At 52.1% G+C, this 14,906-nt stretch overlaps 1 protein-coding gene across 5 annotated transcripts in view; it reads right to left on the reverse strand.

Moving 5' to 3' along the window:
- Positions 1-6,699, reverse strand: part of ANAPC1 (anaphase promoting complex subunit 1) — a 34,923-nt gene extending 28,224 nt beyond the window's left edge. Inside the window, exons 1-10 of one of the 5 annotated variants that reach the window (XR_009726020.1) lie at positions 6,341-6,699; positions 6,107-6,268; positions 5,906-5,957; positions 5,644-5,753; positions 4,870-4,952; positions 3,707-3,780; positions 3,288-3,436; positions 2,173-2,393; positions 1,026-1,235; positions 358-453 (exon numbers count right to left, since the gene is read on the reverse strand). Coding sequence is in view for 4 of the 5 variants with exons in the window: in XM_061356886.1 (XP_061212870.1) it covers positions 358-453; positions 1,026-1,235; positions 2,173-2,393; positions 3,288-3,436; positions 3,707-3,780; positions 4,870-4,952; positions 5,644-5,753; positions 5,906-5,957; positions 6,107-6,268; positions 6,341-6,553 (1,370 nt within the window). In the remaining variant the exon portion in view is untranslated. The remainder of the gene's footprint in view (positions 1-357; positions 454-1,025; positions 1,236-2,172; positions 2,394-3,287; positions 3,437-3,706; positions 3,781-4,869; positions 4,953-5,643; positions 5,754-5,905; positions 5,958-6,106; positions 6,269-6,340) is intronic. The other 4 variants (XM_061356889.1, XM_061356888.1, XM_061356887.1 and 1 more) reach the window with 4 other exon arrangements.
- Between the last annotated feature and the right edge of the window lie 8,207 nt (positions 6,700-14,906).

The following is a 14,906-nucleotide window of genomic DNA, read 5'->3' on the forward strand; positions in this document are numbered from 1 at the left end:
GTTACTTTTATTGTGGTATACCTGGTTCCTTCCTCCCTCCTTTGCTTGTTTTGCCCTGCTAGTCAAGTTCCTTCTATTCTGCAAGCCTAATTAAAACCCCCAATGTACTTCTAAAGGGTAAAGATGAGGATAAACAAGAACACCATTCAAATATCAGTGAATGTTCTCTTGCAACTTCAGTTTTACTTAAATAGCTCAAACCATCAATGCATCACAGTTAAGAACACGCCATACAAGAGCAAGCCATGTATCACGTGCTGCTACAACAGATTCCACTAGCTGGAGGAACTGGTATGGCAAAACCGAGGTGGTAATATCTAGAGTGCTCCTCTCTGTCCCCAAGACTGGGATGCTCACCGCAGCTGGAGCTGGGATTCCACTAAAAAGCACAAGAACTTCTGCCCACAAAGGTCAGTGGTAATGAACACTTTTGATGCTTGGGAATTCTTCTCCCTGTAAGAGAGACATAGTGATCAGCACATGGTTTGGGCTACTGTGACAATGTCCATGAAGGGAAACACAGTGTCACACTAGCCTTCAATCTGCAGTGCATCCGATGACAGAGTGCACCAGTTTCAATCATTACTCCTGAAACTGATTTCCTAGCACTCCAGTCTTCACATTCCCCACTTTTTGGCACACAGAGAATTCTTTTTGGCTTTATTCTCCTGTTCAGTCTCGGGGTTTATGCTGTGTTTTGCCCCTTTTGATGGTAACAGAGAGTTAACTCTCCCTAGATCAGAAATACCTAAAGCAATGACCAGGTTAGAACCAGCTTTGCTTTACAGATCTCTTCAAACCATTCCCATGTTCAGAGAACCATGAATAACACAAGAAATTAAAGCATTCCAAGTGCTCTTTGGAAGGGAGCTAAGCATTTAGTGAGCATCATTTAAAAGGGAATTAGGAAGTACAGGTCCATGAATCTCCTTCAAGGTGGCAGACTAAGCTGTCATTTTATTCCACCCCATCCCCTCCCACAGTGGAACTCCAGAACTTCCCACATCCCAGCACAAGCACCTAACCTCATGTTTGTGACTGTTTCTGTCCACAGGTGATCTATACACAGCTCAGGAACAATTGGTTCTGTTTCTGGTACAAGGAAGGAATCACTGGAGGTGCTGTTGGGTGAATGGGTAATGCTGTGCCTCCTCGGTGACTGAGCACTGCTGGAGAAGTTGAACCTCTGCACTCCTGAGAAAGAATGAACTCCCAGAGCAGGGGAATGAGAGCGGCTGCAGGCAAAGACACAAGACACTGCTGAGAAGTGCATTTCAAAAGCAGGTACAGAACCCCAGGGAGCTCATACACTGGTAGAGGCTTTAAAACCAAACCCAAACCAGTAGCTAGCTCACTATCAGTTTCCTTTAGCAATAGAGCCCAGCACAGGAAAACAATTCTCTAAGTAAGTTCCAGTCATCTCTGTCAGAATGCAATGATGAGATTTCAAAAGTAAGAAAACCAACATTTTAAGTTGTGTGGCCCACTTTATCTGACATCTCTCCAATCTCTTCTCTCTCAATGTGGCTTTCTTTAGAAAGGCTAACTGAAAACACCCCTGGGACTCACACAAACTGCAGACAGGTCTCAACTCCACTACAGAATGGCTGTGTAATGACACAACAGCCTCTTTGGCTCTGGCATACCACTTATGGCCCAATACTATAGAGATAATAGCATACCAAATGCCACAAGAGCATTCCAAGAGGGCTTTCAAGTGCTGTAACAGAAGAGGCACCTGCACTTTAGACTTGTAACAGTACATGAAGGCAGACAGTACTACCAAACGTCTATCCCATTGCTCATATCCCCTGGGGAGGGACTCTTCGTTAGGGACTGTAGTGATAATAGGACAAGGGGTAATGGGTTCAAACTTAAACAGGGGAAGTTTAGATTGGATCTAAGGAGGAAATTCTTTCCTGTGAGGGTGGTGAGGCACTGGAATGGTTTGCCGAGGGAGGTTGTGAATGCTCCATCCCTGGCAGTGTTCAAGGCCCAGTTGGACAGAGGCTTGGGTGCCATGGTTTAGTGTGAGGTGTCCCTGCCCATAGCAGGGGGGTTGGAACTGGATGATCTTAAGGTCCTTTCCAACCCTGACTGTTCTATGATTCTATGATTCTGTGATTCTATATTCTTTGCTATCATCTGCTATGTGTTGTGTTCAGTGCCCACCTCAAAGCAGCCATGTTGGAGATGGATGGTGAGCGGGACTGCATGCTGGGTGATGACACCGATCTGCTCTGGCTGTGGATGGAGGAGTAGTTCTGGAAAGGGGAGCCCACAGGAGAGTCTCCTTTGGAGAAGCTTCTGAGATGAGCAGTCAAAGAGCTGCTGGTGGCCATGTGCTGCGGTGTGCCCAGCTGCTCCGAGAACTTCAGCACCATGTTCTGCTCCTGGGGGAGAAAACAGCTGTGGGTGCATGAACAGCACAGGGGCGAGACCAGCCAGGAAGGTGCTCAAATAGCCTGTTTTGTCAGCTGGGTGTGAATGATTTATACCTTAGATGCTCAGCCTATGAAGTTATTCGTACCAACCATGCTCTCTCACCCACAGACATAGAAACTACGCCAATGGTTTCCATGGCACTAAGTTGTTTGTTACTTTCCTTATAGAACTCAGCAGTTGAGTCCAATCCTTCTGGGCTCTGAGGGCTGGAGCAGCTCTGCTCTGGAGCCAGGCTGAGAGAGCTGGGCTGGGGCAGGCTGGAGAAGAGAAGGCTCCTGAAGGGGAGACCTGAGAGCAGCTCCAGTGCCTAAAGGGGCTGCAGGAAAGCTGGAGAGGGGCTTGGGACAAGGGCCTGTAGGGACAGGCCAAGGGGAATGGCTTGAACCTGCCCAAGGGGAGACTGAGCTGAGCTCTTAGGCAGAAGCTCTTCCCTGTGAGGGTGCTGAGGCGCTGGCACAGGGTGCCCAGAGAAGCTGTGGCTGCCCCATCCCTGGCAGTGCTCAAGGCCAGGTTGGACACAGGGGCTTGGAGCAAGCTGCTCCAGTGGAAGGGGTCCCTGCCTGTGGCAGGGATTGGAGCTGGAGGAGCTTTAAGGTCCCTTCCAACCCAAACCACTCTGGGACTCTCCCTCTGCTCTCCCTGGCTCTTGTCCAGGCAAATACATGAAAGAACCTATTAAAAAAAAAAAAAAGCTAAACACACACACCAACAAATACCTTACTCTCTTATAAATAAAATAAAACACAAATACCAGGCATTTGTAACATGCACACAGCCATAAGGGCACAGAAATGCACACACAGTTTTTCCTACAATGGCATTTAGCAATCAGTAAGTTGTACCTCTGGCTTCACTCTCCGAAGAGCCCAAACTGTGTGTAAACTTTGCACAGTATCATAGGTCATCACAATGGAAGGCTCAGTGTTCAGGAACACGATCCTCATGGTGTAATCAGCAACGTACTGCACTCTGGCAGAGCCAAACACGCCTGCTAAAGAAGAGGTTAAGGCACAAGGATCACTTCTACAGCAGTGTTATCCATTACAGGGTTAGCATCTTTCACACCCTCTCTCTTCCACAATCTGTGTTTTTTCCCTGAGCAGTTTCCCTGTTCATGAAGCAGGTAAAACCCCCACTTCTGCAGCCTTGAAAGTGTCATTTTCTGCACATTTTGTAATGCAGAGAAAGCCCAAGTGGCACATGGAGCATTTGATACCACACTGATGGACTCCAAACAATACAGCTAAAGACATAAACTTACCCCCAGACTTACAGACAAGAGGTGTTATCTCATCCAAGGGGTGCAGCATGCTGAACATCGTAGGCAAAGGCTCTCTAGAAAGAAACCAAACACAGCACGTTCAAACCCAAATGCCAACAAGCAGAACTGTTCTCTCCTGTAGCTGGTGCTGTGATCCCAAAGCAGCTCCTCAGACCTTAACAAATCAGAGCCTGAGATCTAACAGCAGAGACAGATATCCCATGCACAGAAGCTTGTTGGATTGACAGAGTCGAGTCGAAGGCTGATGTACAAAACAGGGTGATTGGGTCTTGTTTTGCATCTCAGAGCACTTGAGAATGCCCCCACCTGGTGGCCACAAGACAGACTTTGGCTGGTCTGAGTGAAGAGCTGGCACCAGCTGAGCTGGGAGGAGGAATAGGAAGAGGAGAAAGCCCTTAACCTGGACTCAGTTTAGGAGTTTAGGTTCCACAGCTCCCAGACAAGGAGCCAGCCATCATCTGTACCCATCACAGAGCACCAGTCAAGCCACCCATCTGCAGTGACAGTGGCAGAAGGAAGAATTAGCACCAAAAGCTGGCTTGAGTAGGGTCAATCATGATATTTGCACCCTCATGATTGTTTTCAGGACCTCTCTTTCTACTCCCAACTCCTCTGAGGATTGGAGAATCGCAAGTGCTGGGAATGGACAGAAAGCCCAAAAGAGAGCAAGCAGCTGTATTAAAGCTGCTCATCAGTGCACCATCCAGCTCCTTCCACTGCTGCTCAGCTGCATGCCCAGCCAGAGAGCACAGGGACTAGGATCCTCCCCAAATAGGCAAGAGAAAGCTCCATAGATTTAAAGCATCCTGAGAAGCAGCAGAGTGTCTCAATGACAACCCCTCAGTGAATCTCCCAGTTGTCCATCACAGCCTGGGGCCAATGCCCAGGACAAACCTTAAAGAAATCAGGCTGGTAACACCCATATCATGGCTCCTATGCCCAGCATCACCACTTCCAACTAGTCCTTAACACAGTACCACAAGAACATCACAGATTGTCAGTACTGTCCTTTCCTATTAATACCTCATGTTTCACCTGCCCCATCACAACCACATGGATCCTTTCATTCCTGCTCTTCAGCTCCTGTTCTCCTGCATTAGATTAGCAAACAGCCTGTAACAAAACCATGAACTGCTGCATACCTGGGGGGACTTGGAGGAACTTCATGTGAGGAACTGCTGCGCTCAAACAACAAACCATACTTTGTTGGCCAGACATTTGCAACCTAAAAAACCCAGCAAAAAGAGTTATAACCAAATAAAAGCACTGCGTACTTACTGCACTGACTGCACTTCATGTTTGAGTGTCTCCTCATAGCAAAATGAGATGTTTAAGTGTTTTCTTTTGAGAAGAGTAAATGGGAGCAGGCTTTCAGACTACAAAGCAGTCATAGCCATACTTTCCCAGCCACAGAGTGAAGAACTTTGAAGTTCAACCTGAAGAAGAGAAGGCTCCTGAAGGGGAGACCTGAGAGCAGCTCCAGTGCCTAAAGGGATGCAAGAAAGCTGGAGAGGGGCTTGGGACAAGGGCCTGTAGGGACAGGCCAAGAGGAATGGCTTGAACCTGCCCGAGCGGAGACTGAGCTGAGCTCTTAGGCAGAAGCTCTTCCCTGTGAGGGTGCTGAGGCGCTGGCACAGGGTGCCCAGAGAAGCTGTGGCTGCCCCATCCCTGGCAGTGCTCAAGGCCAGGTTGGACACAGGGGCTTGGAGCAAGCTGCTCCAGTGGAAGGGGTCCCTGCCTGTGGCAGGGGCTGGAACTGGATGAACTTTAAGGTCCCTTCCAACCTACAAACCAGGCTGGGGTTCTGTGAATTCAGACAGCCGGAACCAGGAGCCCTTTACACACCTCCCCACCCCATCAGTGCACAAACAGATGAGAAGCCCATGGGTGGGCCAAAAGAAAAGGACAGCACTCACCTGGAAAGGCAAAGCAGCAATGTAATCCTTTCCCTCTATGCTATGCACATTTATGCAGGAATTCTGCAATATGCAGATACATTTCTCTACTATTTCACCACTGCCTGAAACTAGAGGGGAAAAGAAAACAAATTACAGTGAAGTTTCTATTTCTTAAGTAGATCTGGGACAGTTTTGGCACAAGTCTTGCTAAATAAGCACATCGAGCCAAGAAAGCTGAGCTCAAAGCATCGGTTGCCATTACACTCCGCAGGAAACTCACCATCAGCTTTGTCAGATTTGTCCTGGGGAACAGTGAAGTCGCACCACAAGGCCTGGAACCAAACACAGCACTGCTGTTCATAGAGAATGAGCTGATGGGCACAGCCTCGCCACCCCCAAACACCCCCCTTCAGAACACTGCCCCAAACCACCCGGTGTTTTCTAGCTGATGTTCGTTCATCCAGCCACCACCTTTCCACACCTGTAGCACGGGGCTGTCAACAGTGAAAGCCTTATAAACGGTGGACGCTTGGCTCCTGCTTCCTTTGCTCCAGATAACCACGTTGCTGGCCACGTACAGCTCCTCATCGTAGTCCACCTCCTCCCCAACATCGCCGGCGCCCCTCCTCAGCTGCCAGCTCTCCTGGAAAACACGGCGCTGTCAGGGAGCCGTGCGGCCTGCGCTGCAGCCACCGCTCCCCGCCCGCCCCCGTACCCGCTGCCGCTCGTGGATCGTCACCTCCCGCAGCGAGCCCACCAGGCCGGCGGCCCCGTCGGAGGAGCAGAGCTCGGAGGCGGGCTGCAGCCGCCGCAGCTGGAGCGTCAGGGCGCTGGGGTGGCGCCGGCAGTGCTCGCGGCCCCGGGGGGCGAACTCCTGCAGGTCGCCGGCCGCTATCATCGTCGCCCTCTCGTCAGAGTGGTCCGACATGGGGGCCCGATATCCTCATTATTTCCGGGCCGGACGCGCGCTGCACACCCCCGCCGCGCCGGGCTCCGGCTGCCGGCCCGCCCGGGGCCCCGCGGGCAGCGGCAGCGCGGCTGAGGAGAGCGCGGGGCCGGCGGCGGCGGAGCCTCTGCCTCACACGGGCGCGGCCATCTTGTCGCTCCCGCCCTGCCCCGCGGGCCGCGCGGGGGCCGCCGGGAGGGAAATGGCGGCGCGCAGGGGGGAAGTGGCCTCACAGTGAGCCCATGGTGGGGTGTGCTGAGGGGAGTCCTGCTTGAACCGCGTGTGTGCCGGGGTGTAACCACAGCGGTGTTATAAAACAGAGTCCCTGGCGGGTAGTGCAGCCCTTCGGCAGGCACCTCAGCCTGTCCATCCCATTCCCACCTCCCATGGCAACTTCCCTCATGAATTTAGACTGGAGAAGGCTCTTGGGGACCTGATGGCTCCCTACAGCTGTCTGACAGGAGGATGGAGGCAGGAGGGGCTGGGCTCTGTGGAACTGAAAATCATTGGAACCATTGTATCGTGTAGAATGTATAAGAATGATCAGATTATGATAGATGTTCCTGTCAATACAATGATGAAAGAGGAGAAGAAACAAAGGAATAATCCTTCCTAATCAAACGCTTTGTTACTTTAAGGGGTACTTTGTTTAACTACTTGAATGTTGCAAACGCTTTGCTAATTACAGGGGTACTTTGTTTAACTGCTTGAATGCCTTGAGGGGGTTAGGTAATCAAGATATATATATACTGTTACAGGATGAGGTGAAACTCGTGTATTGAATAAGTAACTATATAAGAAGTGGAATTTCGGGGGCTAAGATGGTGGTTAAGCCTGTGACAGACATCCCCTGTTAATGTATTGCCAAGGAATTCGATAACGTTTTAAGAAGTTTCTTCACCCGAAGATAAGCCCCCAGCAACAGGAGGAGAACATTGAAAAGGAACCACGTTGATATTGGGGTGAAGGAGACAACAGGATTGGTTGAAATCCAAGACCGAGGAGTAGCAGAGACTGTACCCCAGAACTCTCGGGGTGCGTCTTGGGTGAAGCGGAGACTGCCCGGCGCACCCAGCGCTGCTTGCTTACTGCCTCTCCATATTAATCAATTGTAATAAAAAATTAATTAGATCATGGCCAAGATGGGATTTTACACTACAAGGAACAAGGGATGGGACTGATCCATGGATAGAGTCCACAACTCGTTCAAGTTACACAGTAGGTATGATTTATTCAGCGCTGAGACGCATGGGGGATTGTTCCTCCAAAGGCATGTGCACCTCAGTGTTGTTTCTGCTCCACATTTATCCTCTACAGTTATACATATGCATGAGGCTGCACAACACGCCTATACATATTCATGTCCTATCCCCGCTCCGTATTATAATGAGGTAAAAGGTCCTTGTGCTTGCACAGTGCCTCCTGGTGGTTGTGGGTGAGGGTCTCAAGATGAAGTCAACGAGTCTTCCTCGAGCCTGAACTTTCCACCCTTTGTCGTTACGTATGTGCCCTGCAGGCTTGGTCATTGCCCAAACTGCAGAGCCAGTTTCAGCCGGGCTGGGCGTCCAAAGGACGGGAACCAAGTCACGGTCCCTGCCTCCTAACAACAGCCATGTCCTTACATCTTGTTCTAGCACACAGGGCGAGTATGACAAGCATGACCGAGCACAAGCATTGTTAAACAAGCGGCTTAACCCTAACCCCCCTGTACATCAGTTAACCCTTCACAACAGGAGCAGAGGAACCGGCCTCAAGCTGCACCAGGGCAGGTTTAGATGGAGCTGAGGAACAATTCCTGCCCCAGAGGGTGCTCAGGCATTGGAACAGGCTGCCCAGGGCAGGGCTGCAGGCACCGGCCCTGCAAGTGTTCACACCCCGTGGAGACGAGGCCTCAGTGCCATGGGTTAGGGGTGGCCTTGGCAGTGCTGGGGTAAGGGTTGGACTGGGGGAGCTTAAAGGGCTTTTCCAACCTGGTGGATTCCATGGTTCTACGACTTCTCTCAGCCCTCATGAACCCAACTGTCTCTCTGCACCTTCTCTTCTAGCTGCAGTCAGCAAACAACCAAATAACTGTCCTTTAAATCTGAGGCTTGTGATAAGCTCCCTTCCCCTTACAGCCAGGGCTCTATTTCATATTAACTGCTTCTACCCTCTTGCTTCAACATCTTTTTGCTTTAAGGCATAAAAGTTAACACAGTAGGGAGTTAAACTGCCTGTACATCTTGAGCATGATGTGTGAGCAGTTTCCAAAGGCAGGCATGGAGAGCAGAAGGAAATAGTGCCACATACATTAGAATGTTCATGAGGCTGCTGTCCCTCTGCAGTCATTGGCCCCCTTCAGATGCTTGTGGGATATAGAATCACAGAACCCCAGCCTGGTTTGGGTTGGGAGGGAGCTTAAAGCTCCTCCAGCCCCAAAACCTTGCCGTGGGCAGGGACCCCTTCCACTGGAGCAGCTTGCTCCAAGCCCCTGTGTCCAACCTGGCCTTGAGCACTGCCAGGGATGGGGCAGCCACAGCTTCTCTGGGCACCCTGTGCCAGCGCCTCAGCACCCTCACAGGGAAGAGCTTCTGCCTAAGAGCTCAGCTCAGTCTCCCCTGTTACAGTTTGAACCCATCACCCCTTGTCCTGTTGCTACAGTCCCTGATGAAGAGCCTAACCCAGAACTGGGCTCCAGTGACTTGCACCAGCTAAAACGCAGCCCCTGTGCTCAGTGCCTGAGGTGCCTGTTGTGTCCTGAGTGGAGAGGCTGTGCCATCCACCTTCACCCTGGATGGGTGCAGGGACATCCGCCACGCTTGGAAAGCCAAAGTCTGGAGGTACCAAAACCTTTTCAGCTGTATCCCTGGCTGCCAGCACTGGGGGTCAGGCAGCGAGCCCGGCCTTTCTGGTGACAGCCAGCATGGCTTCACTGAGGGGAAATCCTGCCTGGCCAATTTGGTGGCCTTCTATGACGGGGCTACAGAACTGATGGACAGGGGTAGAGCAGTTGATGTCCTCTACCTGGATTTGTGTAAAGCGTTCGACACTGTCCCACACGACATCCTTGTCTCTACATTGGTGAGACATCAATTTGATGGATGGACCACTCGGTGGATAAAGAACTGGCTGGATGGCCGCACACAAAGAGCTGTGGTCAATGGCTCAATGTCCGGCTGGAGACCTGTAACGAGTGGTGTCCCCCAGGGATCGGGGTTGGGGCCGGTCTTGTTCAACATCTTCGTTGCTGCCCTGGGCAGTGGGATTGAGTGCGCCCTCAGCAAGTTTGCCGATGACCCCAAGCTGTGTGGTTCGGTTGATGCGCTGGAGGGAAGGAATGCCATCCAGAGGGACCTGGACACGCTTGTGAGGTGGGCTGATGCCAACCTCATGGAGTTTAACCATGTCGAGTGCAAGGTCCTACACCTGGGTCAGAGCAATCCCAGGCACAGCTACAGGCTGGGCAGAGAAGAGATTCAGAGCAGCCCAAGGAGAAGGACTTGGGGGTGCTGGTCCATGAGAAAATGAACATGAGCCGGCTGCAGTGTGCGCTTGAGCCCAGAAAGCAACCGTATCCTGGGCTGCATCAAAAGGAGTGAGCAGCAGGGCGAAGGAGGTGATCCTGCCCCTGTACTCTGCTCTCGTGAGACCTCTCCTGGAGCACTGTGTGCACTTCTGGTGTCCTCAACATAAAAAGGACATGGAGCTGTTGGAACAAGTGCAGAGGAGGCCACGAGGATGCTCAGGGGCTGGAGCAGCTCCTGTATGGAGACAGGATGAGAAAGTTGGGGCTGCTCAGCCTGGAGAAGAGAAGCTGCGTGGAGACCTCAGAGCAGCTTCCAGTGTCTGAAGGGGGCTATAGGGATGCTGGGGAGGGACTCTTCATTAGGGACTGTAGTGATAGGACAAGGGGTGATGGGTTCAAACTGAAACAGGGGAAGTTTAGATTGGATCTAAGGAGGAAATTCTTTCCCGTGAGGGTGCTGAGGCACTGGAATGGGTTGCCCAGGGAGGCTGTGAATGCTCCATCCCTGGCAGTGTTCAAGGCCAGGTTGGACAGAGCCTTGGGTGCCATGGTTTAGTGTGAGGTGTCCCTGCCCATGGCAGGGGGGTTGGAACTGGATGATCTTAAGGTCCTTTCCAACCCAAACTATTCTCTGGTTCTGTGATTCTGCTGAGAACACAGATTCTGCTGCAGGAGTGATGCATTCACACGTGTTTGTGCATACTCAGATGTCACTTGTGTGTAATTGGGACGTTTGGGTTCTGTCCTGCCGAGGTTGGGGTGTCCGAGCACAACGTGCTCTGCTGCCAGGATCTGCTGGGACAATCAGGCTGGTTTAACCCTCTCCAGCCCAAGTCTCAGTGCTGAGCTCAGTGCTGTGCTGTTCCTTGCCCATCTGCAGGCACTGCAGTGTGTCCCACACCATGTGCCACCAGCAAGCACGCTCCTGCAGCCTTCCCAGCCGCTCCTGCACTGCGCCTGCCTTCACCTCTCCCCTTTGGAGCTGCTCACCTCCAAGAGGGTGTTGCTGCCCACAGGTCACAGCCAGTTTCTGCTTGCAACCTTGTGCAGCAGCGGCCTTTCTCCTTCTGTGTCCATGCAGTGTATCAGAAAATGCCTTTTTCCCCCCTCAAAGAGCACAGTGGTGGGAAGCACAAAGGAGCTGTGTTTGCCTGACAGCCCATACTAACCTGTACGAAGCACCCCGATGGGAACTGAAAGGGTTCTGCTTGCTGACAAGAGTGATTCAGTTTCAAGCTATGGGCTTCACGTGAGGAATCAAAGGATTGGGGAGAAGCTGTGGAGGAATTGGGAGCACATTGGAAAGCGTGGTTCCAGCCTGGGCTCGGGGAATCCTTGGTCCCAGTCACTATGGTTTCTCAGAGCACTATGGTTTCTTAGAAAGGAGAAGCAGCCTGCTGGGGAATGCCAGGCTGAGGAGAAGCATGAATTCACCATACTGCAGCATCTGGCAGGGAGACAGCTGGAGACAACGGGAGCCTGCCTCTTTAAACCCAGCCAGGGACCACGTTTCCATATGGAGCCACATGGGGGTATGTCCACGAGTAACACTGAAATACAGTTCTGTGGGTAAGGAGGAATGTGCAGGGCTCGAAGGAGGAGGGTGCAACCATCGTCCAACCTTTGCAGATGGCTTTGTGCCTTTGCAGCCTCATTTACAGAGCAGGAGGAATTGTCCCAGGAACAAAGAGTGGAGCCAAGGACAGACCGTGCCTGCTGACGGACCTCATGTGTACCCTGTGCCCCAAGGAAGCAGCATTTTAGTAGCACCATGAAAAGCTCAGTTTCCTCTGCAAACTGTTTGTGAGCTGCGTCCTGTGCCTGGGATGCACACAGCGGGCCATCAGCCCTGAGCTGGAGACGTGGTGCCAGGAAGTTTGGTATCTGAAAGAGCAGAGCCCCTGCAAACAGAAATACAGACAGAAAAAGGAAGCAGAAATAAAGGAAAGAATAGCAAAATGAAAACAAAATCACAGAAATAGCAGAAGGGGGAAAAGTCCCAGCAGAAGCCAGCCCAAAGCCTATTGCTAAGGGCCGTTTCTGCTAAATGGTCCCATTTCACAAGTGTCACATCGCCTCCAACGCCTGCTGAAGAAACGGTGTCAGTGCTCTCAAGTGAAACTAAAACCATCGAGGGGTCAAGGCCAGGCTGCAGCCTGGCTCTGCAGCACTCAGGGTGCCTCTGAGAGCACCTACAACACCGGGACCTGCTAACAGGAAGCTGGGAATACCTGTGGAGCTGCTGATGCTCTCCGAGGATTGTAACTTCTCATCCGGGCAGGAGAAGCCCGTTGCTAAAGACAGGCGTCTCTGCACTCATGAGCAGGACTCTGCATGCATATATGTGCAGCATGGAAATATGGACTTGGAGGGCAGTGGCTCTGGGGTTGGATGATGCTCTGGGTGATGGATCTGATACCTTTGTGCTGCAGAGGCAGGGGCTGAAAGCAGGGCTCAGGGACAGCTTGTAGCCATGCACTTACCTGCACTCTGCTCTGCCCTCCTCCTTTGGGGAGGTAGAAGCTCCCTCCATTGTGGCCTCTGGAGAGCCACGGGCACGACTGGTTTAGCTGGTTTGGGGTCAGATCCCTGAGCTCAGACAGAGCAGACAGACAGCTTTGTCTTGGATCAAAGATTCCTTCTCCCTTTGTGTCAGTCCCTCCTTAGACACCAGTTGCCTTTGTCCCCCTCCCACCTCCCCAGGAGAGCAGTCGGGTATTTCCAGGGCCAAATGCTGACTGATGCCCAGCCCCAGCAGCGAGAACAGGGGATGGTCGTTGGGGAGATGCTGTGAGTCTGGCCACATGTGTACTCTGGGACTGAAAACCACAAGCAGTTTGTGCAGCATCTGTTGAGTTTGGGTTCGGAGGAATGGAAATACGTGATTTGCTTGGATGCAGGCTCTTAAGGCTTCTCCCAAGCCTGTATTCCATATGCTGTTGGAAGGAGACTGAGGGGGAAGCTGCATGTCACCAACCAAGAGCGGCTGAAGTGGTCAGACTGCTTCCAGACCTTTCCTATCCCAAACCTCACCCGAGAGTTTCTCCTGTGTTCCCCTCCCCTTGCTTCTTTGTGCACCGACCTCTTCCTCATGTCCAGCTGCACCCAAATGAACTGCAACAAACCCTATGGAGCTGGAGACTGGTTTACACCAGCCCCGAGCAGAAACCAACCTGCTGGGAAGAAATGACCCAAATCAGGGGATTTTAGAGAGCTGCTGAAATCCTCTTTACGTGCCCCTGTGTTCTCACTGTTCTTTCTCCTCTTGCGTAGAAATGCCTCCTTCCTCCTCAGCCCGTCTTAGTGGGCCAGTTACATGACACTCATGCAGTGTGGGGCTGTTTCCACCCTGCAGCCCACAGAGTCCAAAGGCTTTTCCATCGCTTTGTTCCCAAAGATGGCAAAGCCAGCAGCAGCAGGCCATGGAGCCAGATGAAAAGTGCATCCCTGTGGTGAAAGCTGACCACAAATGACAGGCTCCCATCAACAGCCCGTCTGGAAAGGCAGAGGGACAAATGCCTCTCCCTGGTCCCCTCCTACTCCCTGCGTGACGCTGGATGCGTGGGGAGGCAATGCCAGGCTGCTGGAGCTGCATGGGGGGCGCTGGATCTCAGACCCACAGGGGATGCTCGGTCTGACTGCAGCAGCTTTAATCCCTTTCTTGTTCTCCCCCTCAGCGTGGCCCCTGCGACACGAGCCCTCCCTCAGCTGCTGATCACTTCAAGATGGGAGAAGTTGGTCCGGAGCAAAAGGGGTGGAAATGCAACCACTGCCACTGAGGGTATGCAGTGAATGAGCAGCTCTGGGTCGGAGAAGGCTGCAGAGCTTTGTTCTTTTTGCATTGAACTTCAGGCTTTTCTAAATCCCACACTGGAAAATGTTTCAGACTGGATTTCATAGAATCCCAGCCTGGATTTTCATAGAACCCCAGCCTGGTTTGGGTTGGAAGGGAGCTTAAATCAGCCCCAACCCCTGCCACAGGCCGGACCCCTTCCACTGGAGCAGCTTGCTCCAAGCCCCTGTGTCCAACCTGGCCTTGGGAAGTGCCCTCCCCAGTGCTCAGAAACCACCCCCAGAAGGCAGCAGCTCCAGCAGAGCTCTGCTCAGCCCCAGTTCTGTTTCCATGGTGTGCTGGTGCTTACCTAGCGCTAATCAACCAACATTTACATCTCCTTCCCTAACCTGAAGACTGCAGCAGGCTGCTGGAGGGAAACACTTACACATGTGCCATAGCTGCAAAGAGCATTGCAGGGAGCAGGAAGGCTGCGGCAGAGAAATGCACTGGGTAGCAGCAAGTCAGGCTGAAAGCTCCCCAGATCCCAGTCCCTTTCCAGTCATGGCTGATGGCATTCACATGGAATGGTCTCAGGCTTCTTCAGGCACGGCCAGTGCTCAGATCAGGTTCTGAGAACCCCAAAACTCCCTTGTTTCCTGTTTCCACACCATTGGGAAATGAATTCTGTTTCACTCCTTGCACTAGTGTTGGTTTCACTTGGGTCCTCCTCCTTTTCTCAGGTGGCTTGGCTATGTCCCTGTCCCCTCTTGTCCTGCTGCTCTGGCCCAGAGAAACCAGAAAGAACCAAAGGATCATACAATTAGCTGGGTTGGAAAAGGCCGTGGCAGGGGTTGGGGCTGGAGGAGCTTTAAGGTCCCTTCAACCCAGGCTGGGGTTCTGTGATTCTATATCCCACAAGCATCTGAAGGGGGTCGGTGACTGCAGAGGGACAGCAGCCTCATGAACATTCTAATGTATATGGCACTATTTCCTTCTGCTGTCCATGCCTGCCTTTGGAAACTGCTCACACATCATGCTCAAGATGTACAGGCAGG

This window comes from Neopsephotus bourkii, unplaced genomic scaffold (genome assembly GCF_033783945.1).
Source record: "Neopsephotus bourkii isolate Nb327-2 ecotype Australia unplaced genomic scaffold, CSIRO-AGI_Nbou_v1 NB_873, whole genome shotgun sequence".
Classification (NCBI taxonomy): Eukaryota; Metazoa; Chordata; class Aves; order Psittaciformes; family Psittacidae; genus Neopsephotus; species Neopsephotus bourkii.